At 35.1% G+C, this 17,197-nt stretch overlaps 2 protein-coding genes across 6 annotated transcripts in view; one reads left to right on the top strand and one right to left on the bottom strand.

Annotated features, from left to right (window-relative positions):
- The window catches only part of ECM2 (extracellular matrix protein 2), a 41,995-nt gene extending 26,281 nt beyond the window's left edge, over positions 1-15,714 (top strand). The window contains exons 4-10 of the mRNA XM_005309338.5: positions 1,359-1,964; positions 2,542-2,657; positions 5,577-5,712; positions 7,233-7,390; positions 8,208-8,347; positions 12,504-12,830; positions 13,929-15,714. Coding sequence (XP_005309395.1) covers positions 1,359-1,964; positions 2,542-2,657; positions 5,577-5,712; positions 7,233-7,390; positions 8,208-8,347; positions 12,504-12,830; positions 13,929-14,142 — 1,697 coding nt within the window. The 3' untranslated portion in view covers positions 14,143-15,714. The remainder of the gene's footprint in view (positions 1-1,358; positions 1,965-2,541; positions 2,658-5,576; positions 5,713-7,232; positions 7,391-8,207; positions 8,348-12,503; positions 12,831-13,928) is intronic.
- The window catches only part of CENPP (centromere protein P), a 328,523-nt gene that overhangs the window by 104,027 nt on the left and 207,299 nt on the right, over positions 1-17,197 (bottom strand). The gene's annotated exons all lie outside the window — the stretch shown is intronic.

Raw genomic sequence — 17,197 nt, 5'->3', positions numbered from 1 at the left:
GTTTCCAAGGTTCAGTAAATATTTTCTCTTAAACAGAGTATACAATTTTTAAAACTATTGTTTTTGAGTAACACTAATTTTAAATTATCACTAGAATCAGAAAAAGTTATGAATGTAGTTGAGTCCGCCCTCCTTTTGGCAGATGGAACTCATAAACAAATACAATGGGTGGTGAGCGTATAAAAACGTGTACTGGCTCAAGTTGACCAAGTTAACATGGCAGAATATCAGCAAGAACACCCTCCAGCCCTGTGGTTTCAGGCGATGAAAAGAAAGGAGGGAAACTGGATTGGTGACATTTGGGGAGGGGACGGTGAGGGAGCGGGCGGGAGAGAGAGAGAAGGGGGCGGCCAGGGCTACAGCAGGGGTGCTGCCACGCGGCCCCTCCCGCTGCGCTGCCTCCTGCCGTGAGGGCTCCGCTCCGGTCGGCGGGGAGGGAAGGAAGAGGACTGCCCTGCAGGGCACTCTGGTCCTCCATGCTGAGCGGAACAAACAAACAAACAAACAAAAAGCGGCCGTGCCGCCCTAGGATTGGGCAAAATGCCGCCTCGAACAATCTGCTGCCCCAAGCACCAGCTTGCTCAGCTCGTGCCTGGAGCCGGCCCTCTGGGTATCTCTCCAGCCAACCTCCCTTCTCCAGACAGCTTTAACCAGAGTTGTACCAGCTAGCTGCTGCTCCCCCAGTGAGAGAAAAGGGTTCTGGGAACGTAGTGCTACTGCAAACCCTCCTCCCATCTCCAGGCACACTTTTTTCTATTTGGGACCTTGGGCCAGGCACATAACATTAACAAATGCAACAGTTCAAAAATGTACTACCAAATCAAGCCTATATTCAAATTCTTTTGGGACTGCTTTGATGCATTCCTATTTATCATATTAACACCTTTACAAAAAAGAATAGAGATAATTATTCTATGTTGTAGCTGCTGTAAAGGCTTAACCATTTATTGTCATACTCATTCAAAATCTGGATTCTCCACTAACCAGCTCTGTTCAGTAAAATTAATCAGATGCTGAATTTGCATAATTGTAATATTATTATCCCCTCATAAAGGTATTATACGCTGACATTTGAATCATTTTTACAGTAAGGATTCATCAAGAACCACAAAACAAACATTCAACATTTTATTGTGACAAATTTATAATATATTATAATTAGGATTATAAATAATAAATACATTTTTCATTCCTTAAAATCACATTCTCAGTGTGAATTTATTTCTTCTATAATTAAAATATTTATAATGTTTGGGGGGCATAATAGTTACTAACACTAACTTCATTCTCATTTCCTCTTATACTGCCATTTTATTTTTTCCCCTCACTTTCACTACCATGGACATGCTCATTTTCAGTACAAAATATTTCACTGGATGACACACCTGAAATTTCTGGTGCTTCTCCAGAGCCCAGTGACCCTAGTGACCCAATGCTATTGAAATCACTGCATACCCAGGCTGAAATGGATGAGTTACTCAGACGAGAGAAGGAAGAACTTGAAGGGAGAGAAAAGGAAATTCACAAAAAGGATGAAGAGAACAGGAAGAGAAAAGAAAAGAAAAGTCAGAAGGAGAAAAAAATACATGACTATGAAGCCCATCAGAAAGTAGAGGAGGAAATAAGCAGGAGAGAGGAAGAAAAAAGAAGAGCATATGAAGAGGAAGAGCTACAAATTGAAAAGGAAGAAGAAGAAAAAAGACAGGAAAACAAACACCCAGAGCAAGAAAGAAAACAACAAAAAAGCGAAGAGGAAGAAGGGGAAGAGGAAGAGGATGAACATATTTTACGAGGTGATGTTTTCAGAATGCCCCCTCGATTCCCAATTCCTGTTCCTCCTGCAGAAATTCCTCCTTTGCCAACTGGATGTTCCATTTCTGACACCACAGTAAGCTGCATTAATGCCAAACTTACACAAATACCACCAATTACTGATCCAGAGCTAACAAGCTTAGAGCTTGAAGGTAAGAAAATAAGTTTGCTTTATATTATTTTCTTCATCAATTAAAATTTAGCCGTCCCCAACACCCACAATTTTAATGTTAGCATATTATAATGTGAAATGCTTTATACTACTAGTTTCTTATCACAGAAAGAGATTTAAAGGCATTTTACAACTAAGCCTGAAAAATTAGGCAACAAAGTAAGCCTGAGAAACAAGCAACAACCTAAAACTTAAAAGGTTTTATATTCCACTATCAATGCCCTCAGAAGTTCAGGCCCATGTACTGGACATTAATTTATGATTTCTCTTATTACATTAGCTCTCCAACACTAATGCTTTTCTGCTCCTAAAGATGGTTTTGTAATTATAGTAATTTTAGATCTATGGTAATCTAATAAAAGACATTAGTGCCATGTTGCTACAATCTAACTTGCTTTTCAAAATTTAGATGCTACTAGTGTTGAGACACAGAGACATACAGTTGACTTTATTTCCATAAATACATTTGTACTTGTACATTACCTAGTTACCTGACTCAGACCATATAAGATGCAACACATTACTAAGATATATATATTTTTAACTATCTGTCCTAGGGAATACCATCACTTCCATTCCAGATGAAGCATTCAATGGGATTCCTAATTTGGAAAGGCTTGATCTAAGTAAAAATAATATTACTTCTCCAGGCATAGGTCCACAAGCGTTCAAAGTAAGCATGCATACTCTTTCTAACATCTCTGTCACTGATTTGTGCTTGAAGTAGATCTGGCAGAATACTATTGGGTAAATCATCAGCTGATGTAAATGGTTGTAGCTTCACTGGAGTCAATGGAGCTCTGACAATTTGCACTAGCTAGGGATCTACCCCTATGTAATGAATATATGATTAATAAAATTTTGCCATTTTCAACAAACCATTTTTGCAGTTTTCAGCCAGTTATATAGTTGGTCGAATACTATTCACTGAAAAAATTATTTACTGAATAACAATTATATTAATATTTTTCTGGTATTTTACCAGCTTCAGTTTTGAGATTTTTAAAAATAGTTTTTCCATTATCATAAAGTGCTTCTTATATCATTTTTAGAAACCTCATAGTACTTGGACTCTCTTTTAAAGAAAAGTAGTATAGAAAGGGAAGCTTTTGAAGGGTACACTGACTTGACAGTGAAGTTCTTTATACGTCTAAAAACACAGAAGTTGCCCCACCAGTGTGCCTCATTGTCGAACTTGGAATGACCACCTCTAATGTTCGTTCTTTAGAACTTGATCAGTCATTAGCCTGCTAACAACGGTGCCTGAACTGGCATCGGATAGTGCGGTGTTTTTCTTTATGGTCTTCATCTTGAAAGGTGCTGAGCGCTCTATTTCCAATCTAGCGAAGTACTTATGTACGTGTTTAACTTTCGGCACATGATCAATGACATTGCTGTCAAAGGGACTACTTATATGCTTAATTAAGGCACATACTTAAGTGTTTTGCTAGATCAGGGCTAGAATGCTCAGCATGTCACAGGATCAAGCTCTACAAGGACACCTGAGTTAAGACCGGGATGGTGACCATCAGCTAATTTCACACAGGCCATCTAACAGCCAATAAATACTAAATACCAATCTGAGCTGGATTTCTAGCCAATAATCTAGAGATTAAAGGCTTTATATTCCACTATCAATGCCCTCAGAAGTTCAGGCCCATCTACAGTAAATTAATTTATGATTTCTCTTATTACATTAGCTCTCCAACACTAATGCTTTTGTGCTCCTAAAGATGGTTTCATAATGATAGTAATCTTACATCTATGGTAATCTAACAAAAGACATTAGTGCCATTGTCCCCTTAGTACAAATGAATTTGAGAACATGATTTTGCTTAGTTTAACTGAATAAAAACCAAAGCATAAACCTACATTTTTGTTTGCAAAAACATTAATCCTCTGAACAAATTGGGAAATAAACTATGAGGAATATGCAAACTATTAAAAACAGGATCCTGTTTTCATACAAACTACCTAGGTAACAAAATATCAGGGAAGATAAATACAGAACATATGACACACAAGCAGAACTGCCACTAAGTAGAATTTTCTTTATAATTTACATGGAGAATGAGCGTTTGAAGTCTTCCAAGACTAACTTTGCAAAAGATTGAATATCTGTGTTACTTATTTAATTAGCAATATCCACATATCAGAATTATTTATTAGTACTGCATTGATTGTCCATAATAAAAATCTTCTGATAGTAAGCTGTAGTCGCAAAAAGCGTTTGGACCCTGATTTCGGCCTCAATCCAGCAAAGCACTTAAGTACATACAGTATATAGTTCCATTGGTTTAAATGCCCCACTGAACAGTGTCCTTAGACCTCTCACAATTGCTCTCACAAATTCTACAAATTTCAACTGTTAGGTGAAATAAAATAGGTCAGAATTACATTTTCCCCCTTTTTATTCTATGAGATTTTTTTTTAAAAGATCACATTTTATTATAAAATATTTTTATTTGTACTTGTATTTTATAAAACATACAAAAATCTAAAAAACACACTAAAGAATAAAAGGAACACGAGTCATAGCCAAAAAAGGCTCATTTAAAATTGTACCCCCTTCAATGTCCTGTCAGTGGAAAATTTCCCCCAGCTATTGAAATGTTTACTGCCATATTTACTCTTTTGCCTGCAGGAGACTTTTGCCCCTTAGCTCCACAGGATAACTGATGAGACAATGTTTAATGTCAGCCAGGGTAAGCGCTACCATACATAATGGTATCAAGGACATTCCGATCATGCTTATGTAATCCTTGGATGTACCTATAGTTTATCTGATTGACACACACAGTATGAGAGAAAATGTGGATGAGGTAATATCTTGTATTGAACCAACTTCTGTTGGTGAAAGAGAAGCTTTTGAGCTTACACACAGAGCTCTTCTTCATAGAACACTGACGCTTTACAACTTATACATCATTTTAACTCTCAACCTGCAAAAAGGCCACGTGCCTCTACTCCTAAGCCAAAAAGTTTACTGAACTGTAGTGGACCAGTAGCCCTAGAGGCGATTTACTGAAAAACATTGACTACTGTAGATTAAGTACATAATATGAAAATACTATAAAGGCTTGTAAGTATCTAAGAATTCCTAAATATTATGAAAAGGTTAGATAAGTGAGGTGATTGGATGAGTCAAGGATTAGTAACAGGACTGGGGTCCAGTATGGCTGGGATGGCGGCTGGCCGGCCCATGTGAAAGAGGTTGATGAACTAAGTCCAATTCTTGGATGACAGATGTTCATATCACAAAACATACCCTCACAACTGACACCCTTGTTAGTAGAAAGGCCAATGGTTCAAGTACTTAGAGAAAGAACTCCTTTCTTACCAAAACACTGGATATTCCACAACAGCGTTGAGGTGCTACTGCTACCCAGTCTTTACCTGTTCTGTGTATATCAGACTCAAGTCTCCATTTTATCAACCTGCTGCTTTTTATGAAACTTACCTAACACAACCAACAGCAGCATCAGCAACAAAATTAACATGGTTAGTAAAATGGCAATTACAATTTTAGGTTATTTGACAATATAATTTTACATTTTGTTAACTGAATTCTGATTTCTCCCCCCCAATTAAGATCCTGAAAAAGTTAAAACGTTTGTATATGGATGGAAACGCACTAGTACATATCCCTCCTGAATTACCGTCAGCTTTAGAAGAACTTAAAATAAATGAAAACCATCTCCATGCTATTGATGAAGACAGTTTACAAGGTATTTAAGAAGTGAATATTGAATCAATGAAATTAGATTTGAAACTCAAAATGCAGAATAGAATTTTGAGATCTTGCATATTAAGCAAAATCTGGAGAATTTGAGACCAATTTTCATCTGCCATTGTAGATGGAAAAAATTAAAGTTAAATATGAGTAACAGACTGATCCTGCAAAGACTTATACACATGTTGAACTTTACATTCATGAGTAAAGTTAAGCACATGCACCCATCTTTGCCAGTCAGGATCTAAATGTATTTTTGTTAGTCATTGCCAATCAAGGCAGCATACTACAGCAAGATTCTAGGATCTTTTATTTCTATATGAGGCAGAGACATTGTGTTAAATAACAGAAACTTAATCATTGGATTGATAAATAGATGTGTTTTTCCAGATGTCTGTACGGCAACAAAACCCAGAAGACCTGCATGAAACTTGAGTTTTTAAAATCTGAATTATCTTGTAATTCTGAGGAATGTCAGTGTTTTTCACAGCAAAGTCTGTGCTAATGCTCAAGTTCTCTAGGGAAACTGGATTGTGCACTGCACAGGGAGTATGTACACCTACATCCCAGTGTTGCTGTATTATGTACAGTGGAACCAGTATGGATATTTTTATACTCATGGGACAGGAAACAGGTTTTGATCTCTGTGCCTCAAGAAAGCAGAAGAAAGCTTAGATGAAATTATTCAACATTTTTGTTTATGAACTTTAATATTTTGTAATTGAGAATGAACTTTTTGTCATGAAATGATAATTTTTTGTTTACATATAGTAGCCAACATTTAGTTCTTCTGAAATATATCTGGAAGATCAAGGTCTACAATACCCACTCCCTAGGAAGGGGGATACAGGATACTCCATGCAGAGTTCTCAACACATAGTTGTACACTGAGGTGGGGGAAGGACCTGTGAACCTACAAAGGGTGCAAGTAACATGACCACTAAACAAATGAATGACTGGAGAGCTGTGGGAGAATCCTACAGATCTTTGGGCATCTGTGCAGAAGGTCAGCACCAATATATTGCTCCATGCACTCTCCTGAGGTCTTGAATTACTAAGGAGCTTGCTCCCATTAGCTCCCTGCACCTGCCTTATTTTCCCATTCTGAAAGTACAATATTAAAATAACAATAATCTTATGCTGGAAATTGCATGGCTCTCCTGGAGGACAATAAAGAAGTTATATAATGGGCTGTAAACAAATTTTGTATTATCAATACATTTCAGTTGCATTTTTCATAATTTAACTATATTTACAGTATGGTTTTTGAACATGGTACAGTAATTGGCTGAAATTTTTTCAAATGATTGAAAATAAAAATAATTTACAACCTATGAATGGGAGTATAAAATTGTTTTCTGTGCTAAGACCCATTCAGGCAAATATATTTCCCCATTTTTTTGAATGGACTTAAGTAATGTTAAAAATTGTTACAACATAGCTCATGTTTTAATATGGTACAAGATTCTATATTATTTTATTAAAATTTATCACCAATTATTTTATTTTCTACAGAATTAAAGAACTTGGTGACCCTAGAATTAGAAGACAATAAACTTAGTGAAGCAAATGTCAGTCCTTTAGCTTTCCGTCCTTTGAAAAGCCTGTCTTATTTGCGCCTTGGAAGAAATAAATTTAGAACTGTCCCACAAGGTCTTCCCACATCTATTGAGGTAAAAGACCAAAAATCTTTATTTTTCCAGATGTATTCCTTTTCTTCTTTGTATGTACTCCACTACCTCTGTAAAGCACAGATGATATTTTTACAGCTTAATAATTTGTTTCAAGACATATTGTCATTGGTTACAAAGTCATTATTGCCAGAAATGTACTTATTTACTTATATTATACAAACTCCACCACAAATGGCATCCATCTAAATCTCTGGGCACTGGAAATCCTGTGTTTTGGCTAACTCTGTTCACATACCTCAACTAATACTTCATTCTTATTGCAAGTTTGTCATGCCTTTCCTATATTAAATAAATATTTTTATTCCTCTTGGCAAATGTGTGTCCAGAAAACATGAATTATATTACAACAGTCTTAGCATTCAATACATCCACAAACACATTATGCAACAGCAAGCAAAGGTGTTTTAAAAAATAATTTAAATGCGTCTGACGAAGTGGGTATTCACCCACAAAAGCTTATGCTCCAATACATCCTTTAGTCTTAAAGGTGCCACAGGACTCTCTGTTGCTTTTTAAAAATAATTATTATTCTATTAATCTGTCTTTCAAAGTAATTTATGTTTCCACAAATGAAAAGTATATTAAATTTTGAATATTAGTTTTTTCCAAAATCAAGTCACGCAATTACTACTACTGAGTTTATTATGCAGACGTGTTCAGGTAATTCTTTTGATATCTGGAAAACAGTGGTTTTAGCATGAGAGGCCAATGACACTTAAAAATGAACTTTTTAAATCACAACAGGAAAAAATGTAAATATTGTTTTTCAAATTTTCTTTTTCAAATGTACTTGTAGGAACTATATCTGGAAAATAACCAAATAGAAGAAATTTCAGAAATTTGCTTTAACCATACCAGGAATATTAACATCATTGTGCTGAAACACAACAAATTAGAAGAAAATAGGATAGCACCTTTGGCTTGGATTAATCAAGAGTAAGTACCAAGTTAAGATTTAATTGTTTTGTTATCCAGTACTACTAGAAAACCGTACTGTGAAAGTAATATCTGTACCATGTAATGAAGCTCCTCTGATTTAAAAAACCCCCATAGAATCTCTGTTTTAAAAATCCATGGATACCATGATAATATTCTTATGTTAACAAATTCAATTATCTTTCCATCCACATTATAATTTATCACAATCTAAGTAATATATAATATCACCTTTAAAATAACATTGTGATATCATGGGTCACTTCCACTCACAAACCAAGCTAACATTTCATTAAACCTCAAGTAGGGTGGATTGATATAAATCAAAGCTATTTAAATCACCAATTTTAATCATGATGTAAATCAGCACTCTGGACACCTTGTTTTTTACTAATCTTATTTGAATCATGTTTTGCATTTGTACTTATTAGGGGTTTTTTTTTAAAAGAAAGATGGGTTCTCATTGATTGGTAACCATTAACATATGTTGATTTGCAACTAAATATACACTTTACACTAAATTAAGTGCTTTTTTGTTGGTCACCAGGAGGATACACTATATCTACACACTTTTATATAGATTGCCTTATATTTATTCAGATTCTGAATTTTAATATTTGTCATTATGCTAGAAAATGGCAAATAATGCATTTCTTATTTAATGGACTATGATTAATTTTGTAAATTGTGATTTGTGTCAATTTCTGTTTGGATAGAAGTTAAAATTCAATTAAATGCAAAAACAGCATTTTACTTTCCTTAATTAAATAAAAAACTTTCTTAAAAGTGAAGGATCCATAAGACAAAAACATTTACCAAAACTTTTTTATAGCATTTAAAACTAACTGATTTTTTAAACAAAGCAAATGTTATGTGTAGATAATTAAGTGAACTGATTGTTTCTGGTCACCATGTCCTTCAAGATTTTAGAACTAGTAGATCTCATCCTCTCACATCTAGTTTTTATTCATAGATTGGAAGAGAAAATAATCTTTCCTGCTGTTTTAACTGCCAATTGGCTTCTTAACAATGAATTAGTCATTGAACTGAATTAGTTGAAGAAACTGAAATGAAGAAAATATTCTCTCCCCACCTGCGGAAGAGGCTATTGCTGTCAGAAGCTGGTTTAATACTTCAACAAACTCTGGTTCCAGGTACTCAGCCAGTGACTTCCACCAGTTCAGTGATCTGACTTTCTTTAAAACTTGGTAGCGAACTTAACTGGTCAATATTTTTTAAATTTAATTTAAATTATTTTAATAGTGTATATAGAGAGAAAGTGGGTGAGGTAATATCTTTTATTGACCCAACTTCTGTTGGTGAGAGAGACAAGTTTTCAAGCCAAACAGAACACTTCTTCATAGAACATTTAATAGCAAATAGTAAGTTTAGATATTAACTAGATCTGTCAATTAATCACAGTTAACTCAGATGATTAACTAAAAAAAAAATTAATTGCGATTAATCGCATCGTTAAACAATAGTATATTAATTGAAATTTATTAATTATTTTTGGATGTTTTCTACATTTTCAAATATATTGATTTCAGTTACAACACAGAATACAAAGTGTACAGTGCTCACTTTATATTTTTTATTACAAATATTTTTACAGTAATAGTATTTAAAATTTTTCAATTCACCTAATACAAGTACTGTAGTGCAATCTCTTTATCATGAAAGTTGAACTTACAAATGTAGAATTATGTACAAAAAAATAACTGCATTCAAAAATAAAACTATGTAAAACTTTAGAGCCTACAAGTCCACTCAATCCTACTTCAGCCAATCGCTCAGACAAACAAGTTTAGTTAAAGTTTGCAGGAGATAAGGCTGCCCGCTTCTTGTTTACAATGTCACCTGAAAGTGAGAACAGTTGTTCACATGGCACTTTTGTAGCCGGTGTTACAAGGTATTTAGTGTCAGATATGATAAATATTCGGATGCCCTGAAGGTCACCATTCCTACGGCCAGCATTCCAGAGGACATGCTTCCATGCTGATGATGCTCGTTAAAAAAATGCGTTAATTACATTTGTGACTGAACTCCTTGTGGGAGAATTGTACGTCTTCTGTTCTGTTTTACCTGCATTCTGCCATATATTTCATGTCATAGCAATCTCAGATGATGACCCAGCACATGTTCATTTTAAGAACAGTTTCACAGCTTTTCACTTTCACACTTTGACAAAATGCAAAGAAGGTACCAATATAAGATTTCTAAAGATAGCTACAGCACTTGACTCAAGGTTTAAGAATCTGAAGTGCCATCCAAAATCTGAGAGGGACAAGCTGTGGAGCATGCTTTCAGAAGACTTAAAAGAGCAACACTCAGATATGGAAACTACAGAACCGGAACCACCAAAAAAGAAAATGAACCTTCTGCTGGTGGCATCTGACTCAGATGATGAAAATTGACATGCATTGGTTCGCTCTGCTTTGGATCGTTATCGAGCAGAACCTGTCATCAGCATGGATGCATGTCCTCTGGAATGGTGGTTGAAAAATGAAGCAACATATGAATCTTTAGCACATCTGGCTCATAAATATCTTGTGGGACCGGCTACAACAGTGTCATGAGAATGCCTGTTCTCACTTTCAGGTGACATTGTAAACAAGAAGCAGGCAGCATTGTCTCTTGCAAATTGTAACCAACCTTATTTGTGTGAGTGATTGGCTGACCAAGAAGTAGGACTGAGTGGACTTGTAGGCTCTAAAGTTTTACATTTTTTTGTACATAATTCTACATTTGAAAGTATAACTTTCATGATAAAGAGATTGCACTATAGTACTTGTATTAGGTGAACTGAAAAATACTATTTCTTTTGTTTTTTTACAGTGCAAATACTTGTAATCAAAAATAAATATAAAGTGAGCACTGTACACTTTGTATTCTGTGTTGTAATTGAAATCAATATATTTGAAAATGTAGAAAACATCCAAAAATATTTAAATAAATGGTATTCTATTATTGTTTACCAGTGCGATTAATCACAATTATTTTTTTTAATCGCTTGACAGCCCTGGTATTAACATAGGTTGTCAATTTCAAATTTAATTTTCAATAGATTACTATACTTAATGTGAATAAAAATATACAATATCATTTTTTTATCTACCCTGATCTCAAGGCTAAAGATTATGTTTTGTTCAGAGCCAAAATGAATACCAACAATAAAAAAGAAACAGTTTATTACAAAGAAATACTGTACATCTCATATCTTCCTAGCCAAATTCCTAATTAGCTAAATAATCACAGGTGTTGATCACATCAGTCAATCCGTATTAAAAATGGTGATTAAAATAGAACTTTTCCTCTCCTCATCCCTGACAATAAAGTTCTGTCTGAAGCTGGGTTGCTATTTGCTGTCCACCAGCACCCCTACTTTACCTTCAAAAAGAAACAGAAATCACAAGAAGAACTAAGAGTTAACAGACAGGGTCATGACAATACATGGAAGATAAACTGTAACTGGGTGATATTACTTTTTGAAGAAAATATGCTTATCTTCAGGTACCTAGGTCTGATCCTGCAGCACTTATTCATATAAGCAGTCCCACTGAAGACAAACTTAAAATCAAACTTTATGTCAGTATCAATGGGACACTGAATTAAGTGAAGCAAATGGGACTACTCACGTGTGTAAGGGTTGCTGGATTAGGCCCATTTTAGTGCCACCTTGGCCAACGAGCATTAGTGGTAAAAAATGCAAACAATCTGGATAGGAGCCATGGGAAAAGAGCTGTTAACTGTAAAGAAAAAATGGTGTTTTCTAATATAGCATACTAGTCTATTGCAAATCTGAGATGTTTATCAAGCAAAAATTAGTCCCTGGGGTTTCCTATCTCTGTACTCATATTAATACAGATTTTCCCCCCTCACAACAAAAGCATAAGAATGGCTCCTGAATGAGAAGTTCTGACTTACATTTTTGCTACTCTGATCTTTTTTCCAGAAATAATTATATCTCTGCCCACACACCATAAAATGAATGTCTTTCTATTAACAGAAACTCTCTCTCACAGAAAAAATATTTTCCCATACTTAAGCAGCTGGACTTCTTGCCACCAACTGAATGTTATTCTGTATGGAGTCCAATGTAAACTATATAGTATACTCTATCATTTACTGTCCCTTTTTGTTTCCTTTAATGCAGGAATTTGGAATCTATTGATCTTTCTTACAATAAGTTATATCATGTTCCCTCCTATCTGCCAAAATCCTTACTGCACCTCGTACTTATAGGAAACCAGATTGAGAGAATACCCGGATACGTATTTGGTCACATGAAGCCAGGGCTGGAATATCTCTACCTTTCTTTTAACAAACTTAACAATGATGGAATAGATCCAGTGTCATTCTATGGAGCTTATCGGTCTTTGAGAGAGTTATTTTTGGATCACAATGAATTAAAGTTTGTACCATTTGGAATCACAGAAATGAAGGCATTAAGCTTTCTGAGGCTGAACAACAACAAAATACGGTATTTACCAATTCTGCTGTGTTAACTGAGAATATAAAAAGGGATTTAATAAATACTACACTATATTTTAAAATATATTAACTTCCTACTCTACATTTTCCATGAACCATATATTTTAAATATTGTTAGAAGGGACTGAATCCTGAATTCCCTATTGCAATATTTTCCAAAACCATATACAAAAAAGAAGTGTGGTTTAAATCTCCCAATACTGTTTTTAAAAGTGTACAACTCTGAAGTACCAGTATTCTCCAAGTACTCAGTTTGTTAAAGATTTGGGGTCAAATCCCCAGCTACAGCTGTGCTCTGCTTGCCACAGCAGAGGAAAGCGGGGGGAAAAGGTGTCTCTAAGTCACCTTTCTGCTTTTCTGATCCTAAGGCTGACCGGAGGCCCAAACTAGCTGCTGACATAACTTGTAGCAGTCTAAGGGCTGGTCTAATTTATGCTGTGTGGAGCAGACTCCTCCTCATGCAACCAAGGATCACCAGAGTGCAGCACTTTCCAGAAACATCTCCTCCAGCCCTGTCACACTCCCTATGAAGCAGGTGATCTCAGAGTGGCTACACCAACTTTCTGTCACCTTTGCCAGGGAATCCTCAAGTGCTCCTTTAGGGCACTTTTTCAGCTGGTTTGCATTGCCTGAACAGCACAAAGCAGCTCCATGGGCTAAGAATCTTGTCCATGTTGTCAAGACAAGAATTTATCTAATAACTAATGTATTCCAAGAATTTCTTAATAAAAGATAAGTAATTATATTAAGAGGTAGCAATGCAAAAAGAAACATTCACACTGTGTTACAAAATATCATTTGTGATGTAAACTCAGTTTTGAAATATACCAATTATGTCTACTTGAACCTTCAAGTAGCATATATCTATTAATTCAGACAGAACTGAAAGACTATCACTACAGTATAGAACTAAAAATAAAAATAACTACCTTTGGGGTAATTTATAACTATTTTTAATGCTGATCAAGTCCAAACCTTTTTTAGAAAAACCTTCTTAGTCAGTATCTCTAAAATGAACAACTTGTATGGAAGGAGCTTACTAGTACACTTTAGTAACTAAGCCAAAATGTATCTTATGATTTCACAGAACAGTCCCTCCAGAACGCATCTGTAGAGCTGTTGTCAATGATGACAATGTTGATGATGACAGTAATGATGATGATGAGGAAGTTGAAGATTCACGTTTGGAACATCTTCATCTTGAAAACAATTTTATCAATACAAGAGAGCTGTCACCATATGCATTTTCATGCATAAGATCCTATTCCAGTGTTGTTCTGAAACCACAGAAGATCAAATAACAAACACCATATATTTTCATTGCAAAACCCATTTTCTTACCTGAAGTGACATTATTTATTCTCCATCTGATACACAGATCAGCTGATCTCCTAGTTAAAAGATGTCTCAGCACTGTTCATACACTATTATTTTCCTAACGGTGTCAATTGATATAGTGTATCACCTAAAGACTGCTTGATTTGTTTAGTTTATACTGTTAAATATACATATACACACATGCAAAAATATGCAATTTAATAAGGGACTTTTTCAAGTACTATTAATAACATGTCAACTTGAAAAAGAGACTAAGTGGGGAAATGGTAGAGGTCTATAAAATCATGACTGGTGTGGAGAAAGTACATAAGGAAGTACTGTTTACTCCTTCTCATAACACAAGAACTAGGGCTCATCAAATGAAATTAATAGGCAACAGGTTTAAAACAAACAAAAGGAAGTATTTCTTCACACAATGCACAGTCAACCTGTGGAACTCCTTGCTAGAGGATGCTGAGAAGGCCAACACATTAACAGCGTTCAAAAAAGAACTAGATAAATTCATGGAGGATAGATCCATCAATCACTATTAGCTAAGATGAGCAGGGATGGTGTCCCTAGCCTCTGTTAGCCAGAAGCTAGGAATGGGCGATAGTGGATAGATCACTTGATTACCTGTTCTGTTCATTCCCTCTGAAGCACCTGCTTTGGCCACTGTTGGAGGACAGGATACTGGGCTAAATGGACGTTTGGTCTGTCCCAGTATGGCCATTTTTATGATGGCAGTAGGGAATGATTATAAAAGACTCACACCTTTTATTTTCCAGATAATTATTTTCAATAATCTATTGGCCTGCTCCTCTGAGGGATATTATAAGAAACTGCCACTCTGTTTTACCAGATAAACTGCTGATCCTGAATGATCTTTTCTTTTTCTGAATGGATGAAAGAGAAGATGGAACAGGGTTGCCCTTTAAAAAAGGCCTCTATGTTGTAGTAGGCAGCACACAAAAGAGTCTGAAGTCACATGTGCACATCCAGGTTTTTACCCCTTCCTCTGGAGTTGAAATTATTATGCAGTCAGGTCTGGTGATGCAAATGAACATATGGATATTATTTCCCACTTTTACTATGCAAATTCACTATGTAAATTAATGTACACAAATATAGGATTCATACATAAACAGTCAAGGACCAAGAGTTTTTTGTTTTTAAACTTAATATCAATAGCTATTATATACAGCATATATAGTGCACATACACAAGGCAGATTACTCTGTTTTCTCTAAGATGGAACAACCACTAATGTATAGAAGATAGAATCCTGTTAATTTTCTTTTAATTTTTCTCTTATAAAATTAGATGACTATACATGAAGCACAATTATATTCTGCCTGACTGCAAACCAAATTATGTATAATGCACTGCTTGTAAAAATTGGCGTGGTATGTGGCCTTTTTTGTAAAAACAACTGCTTTGGTTATTTTGCTTGGTTAAGTATGGTCATACAGGTATGACATACAGATTAACTTTTTTTATACAATGTTCTACTTTTCACAACTTTATTTAATAATTAAAATATTTTTGCATTTCTACGCATTGAATCCTTTAGGTTTCTCAGTATTATCTAATACACAATGTTCTGTGAACAAAAAGTAAGTGACAAACTACATTTTCAGAGTTTTTTTTCAATTTATATTTTTTGGCGAGGATGACAATATTATATACTGTTAAACAAGGTCTAGACTTAAGAGAAAGTATATTAAAAAATTACAAATCAAAACACTGCTATTCAAGTTTTAAAAGGAAAAGACAACACTGACGTTTTTCAGCACTGTTGAGAAGTTCTCACTAAAAATGCATCCGCAAAAAACATATTGAGCATACAAATCTACCCAAAGGAGAAGTTCCAGAAACATAAGTCTCTTTATCACAGAGCTTTGTGTATTGTTAAAACAATTGTAAGCAAAAGAGTGCATGGAAAATCTCATTTAATATATTGGGGCCAGAAACAGGAATTTTAAAGATGTGAATTACTATAAATTATGAAAAGGTTTTTGAAGTATCTGATCATTTTAGGTGGTAAAAAGTCCCTTACGTACATTCATGTATTTTCTTACATACTGTGATAGGAGAGAAAGGGACGCGTATTTTATATATTACATTTTCATAACTGGCTATTTTTTCTATTCTAATTCAATCTTTTAGGAAACATGTTCAAAAAGGGCAACTCCTTCTAATAGAGAGACCAACTGCAGAAAGGGAATTGGAAATATAGTGGATAATTTTTTTAAAATAAAATTTTCATAAAGGACTGTCATTAATGGCAAAACTCCCATTGACTTAAAGAGGAACAGAATTGGACCCTGGAGTATTAATGACTTAGGATCGCCTCTCTGATTCCTCTAAATATTTCAATGTATATCGAGCATGGGCAAGTTAGACTCATTCATTCCTCAAGCTTTTGCTCTGTATTACCCAACCAGCTATGCCATTAGGGAAATTAAATAACAAGTGTATTCTTAGTTCTAACATTTAACTGTGGAATATGTCTGAACAACATCATAACATAATAAAACAAGAGAAGAAATATATATATATTTTGCAGAAGGGAAAAAGCTTCTCACATACGAGAGGGCGGGAGAGGGGAGGAGGAGCAGGGGTATGTGAACACTGCTTCAGCTATTCCCAGTTGAGAACTCTTCCTCCTTGACTGCAGGGAGAATATTTATTGCTCCCAGCCCTCCACCCCCAAAGCTCCACTCTAGCTAGTGGGGTGAGAGTTCTCTCCGATCCTCAGGAGTTCTTTGCATGATTTTGTAGAAACTGTCAGAAGTCATAGATAGTGGCATAAATGTTTTCAACCTTTTAGAAGTAGCTAGGTCATGCAGACATCACAAGAACATCTACTGAAATGGCTTACTTGTATCTAGTTATTCAAGTAACAACACACATTGTCAGCATCATATCTATTTTTGGTTGTGTGGAGGTTACTGCACACAGGGATTACTTTCAAAAACTTTATCACAAGTATCCAATACCAATTTCTTCAAAATTTCATTGCCATTCAGGCCAAAA

This window comes from Chrysemys picta, chromosome 7 (assembly GCF_011386835.1).
Source record: "Chrysemys picta bellii isolate R12L10 chromosome 7, ASM1138683v2, whole genome shotgun sequence".
Lineage (NCBI taxonomy): Eukaryota > Metazoa > Chordata > Testudines > Emydidae > Chrysemys > Chrysemys picta.
Note: the sequence above shows the minus strand (reverse complement) of the source record. Positions and strands in the feature narration are given on the sequence as shown.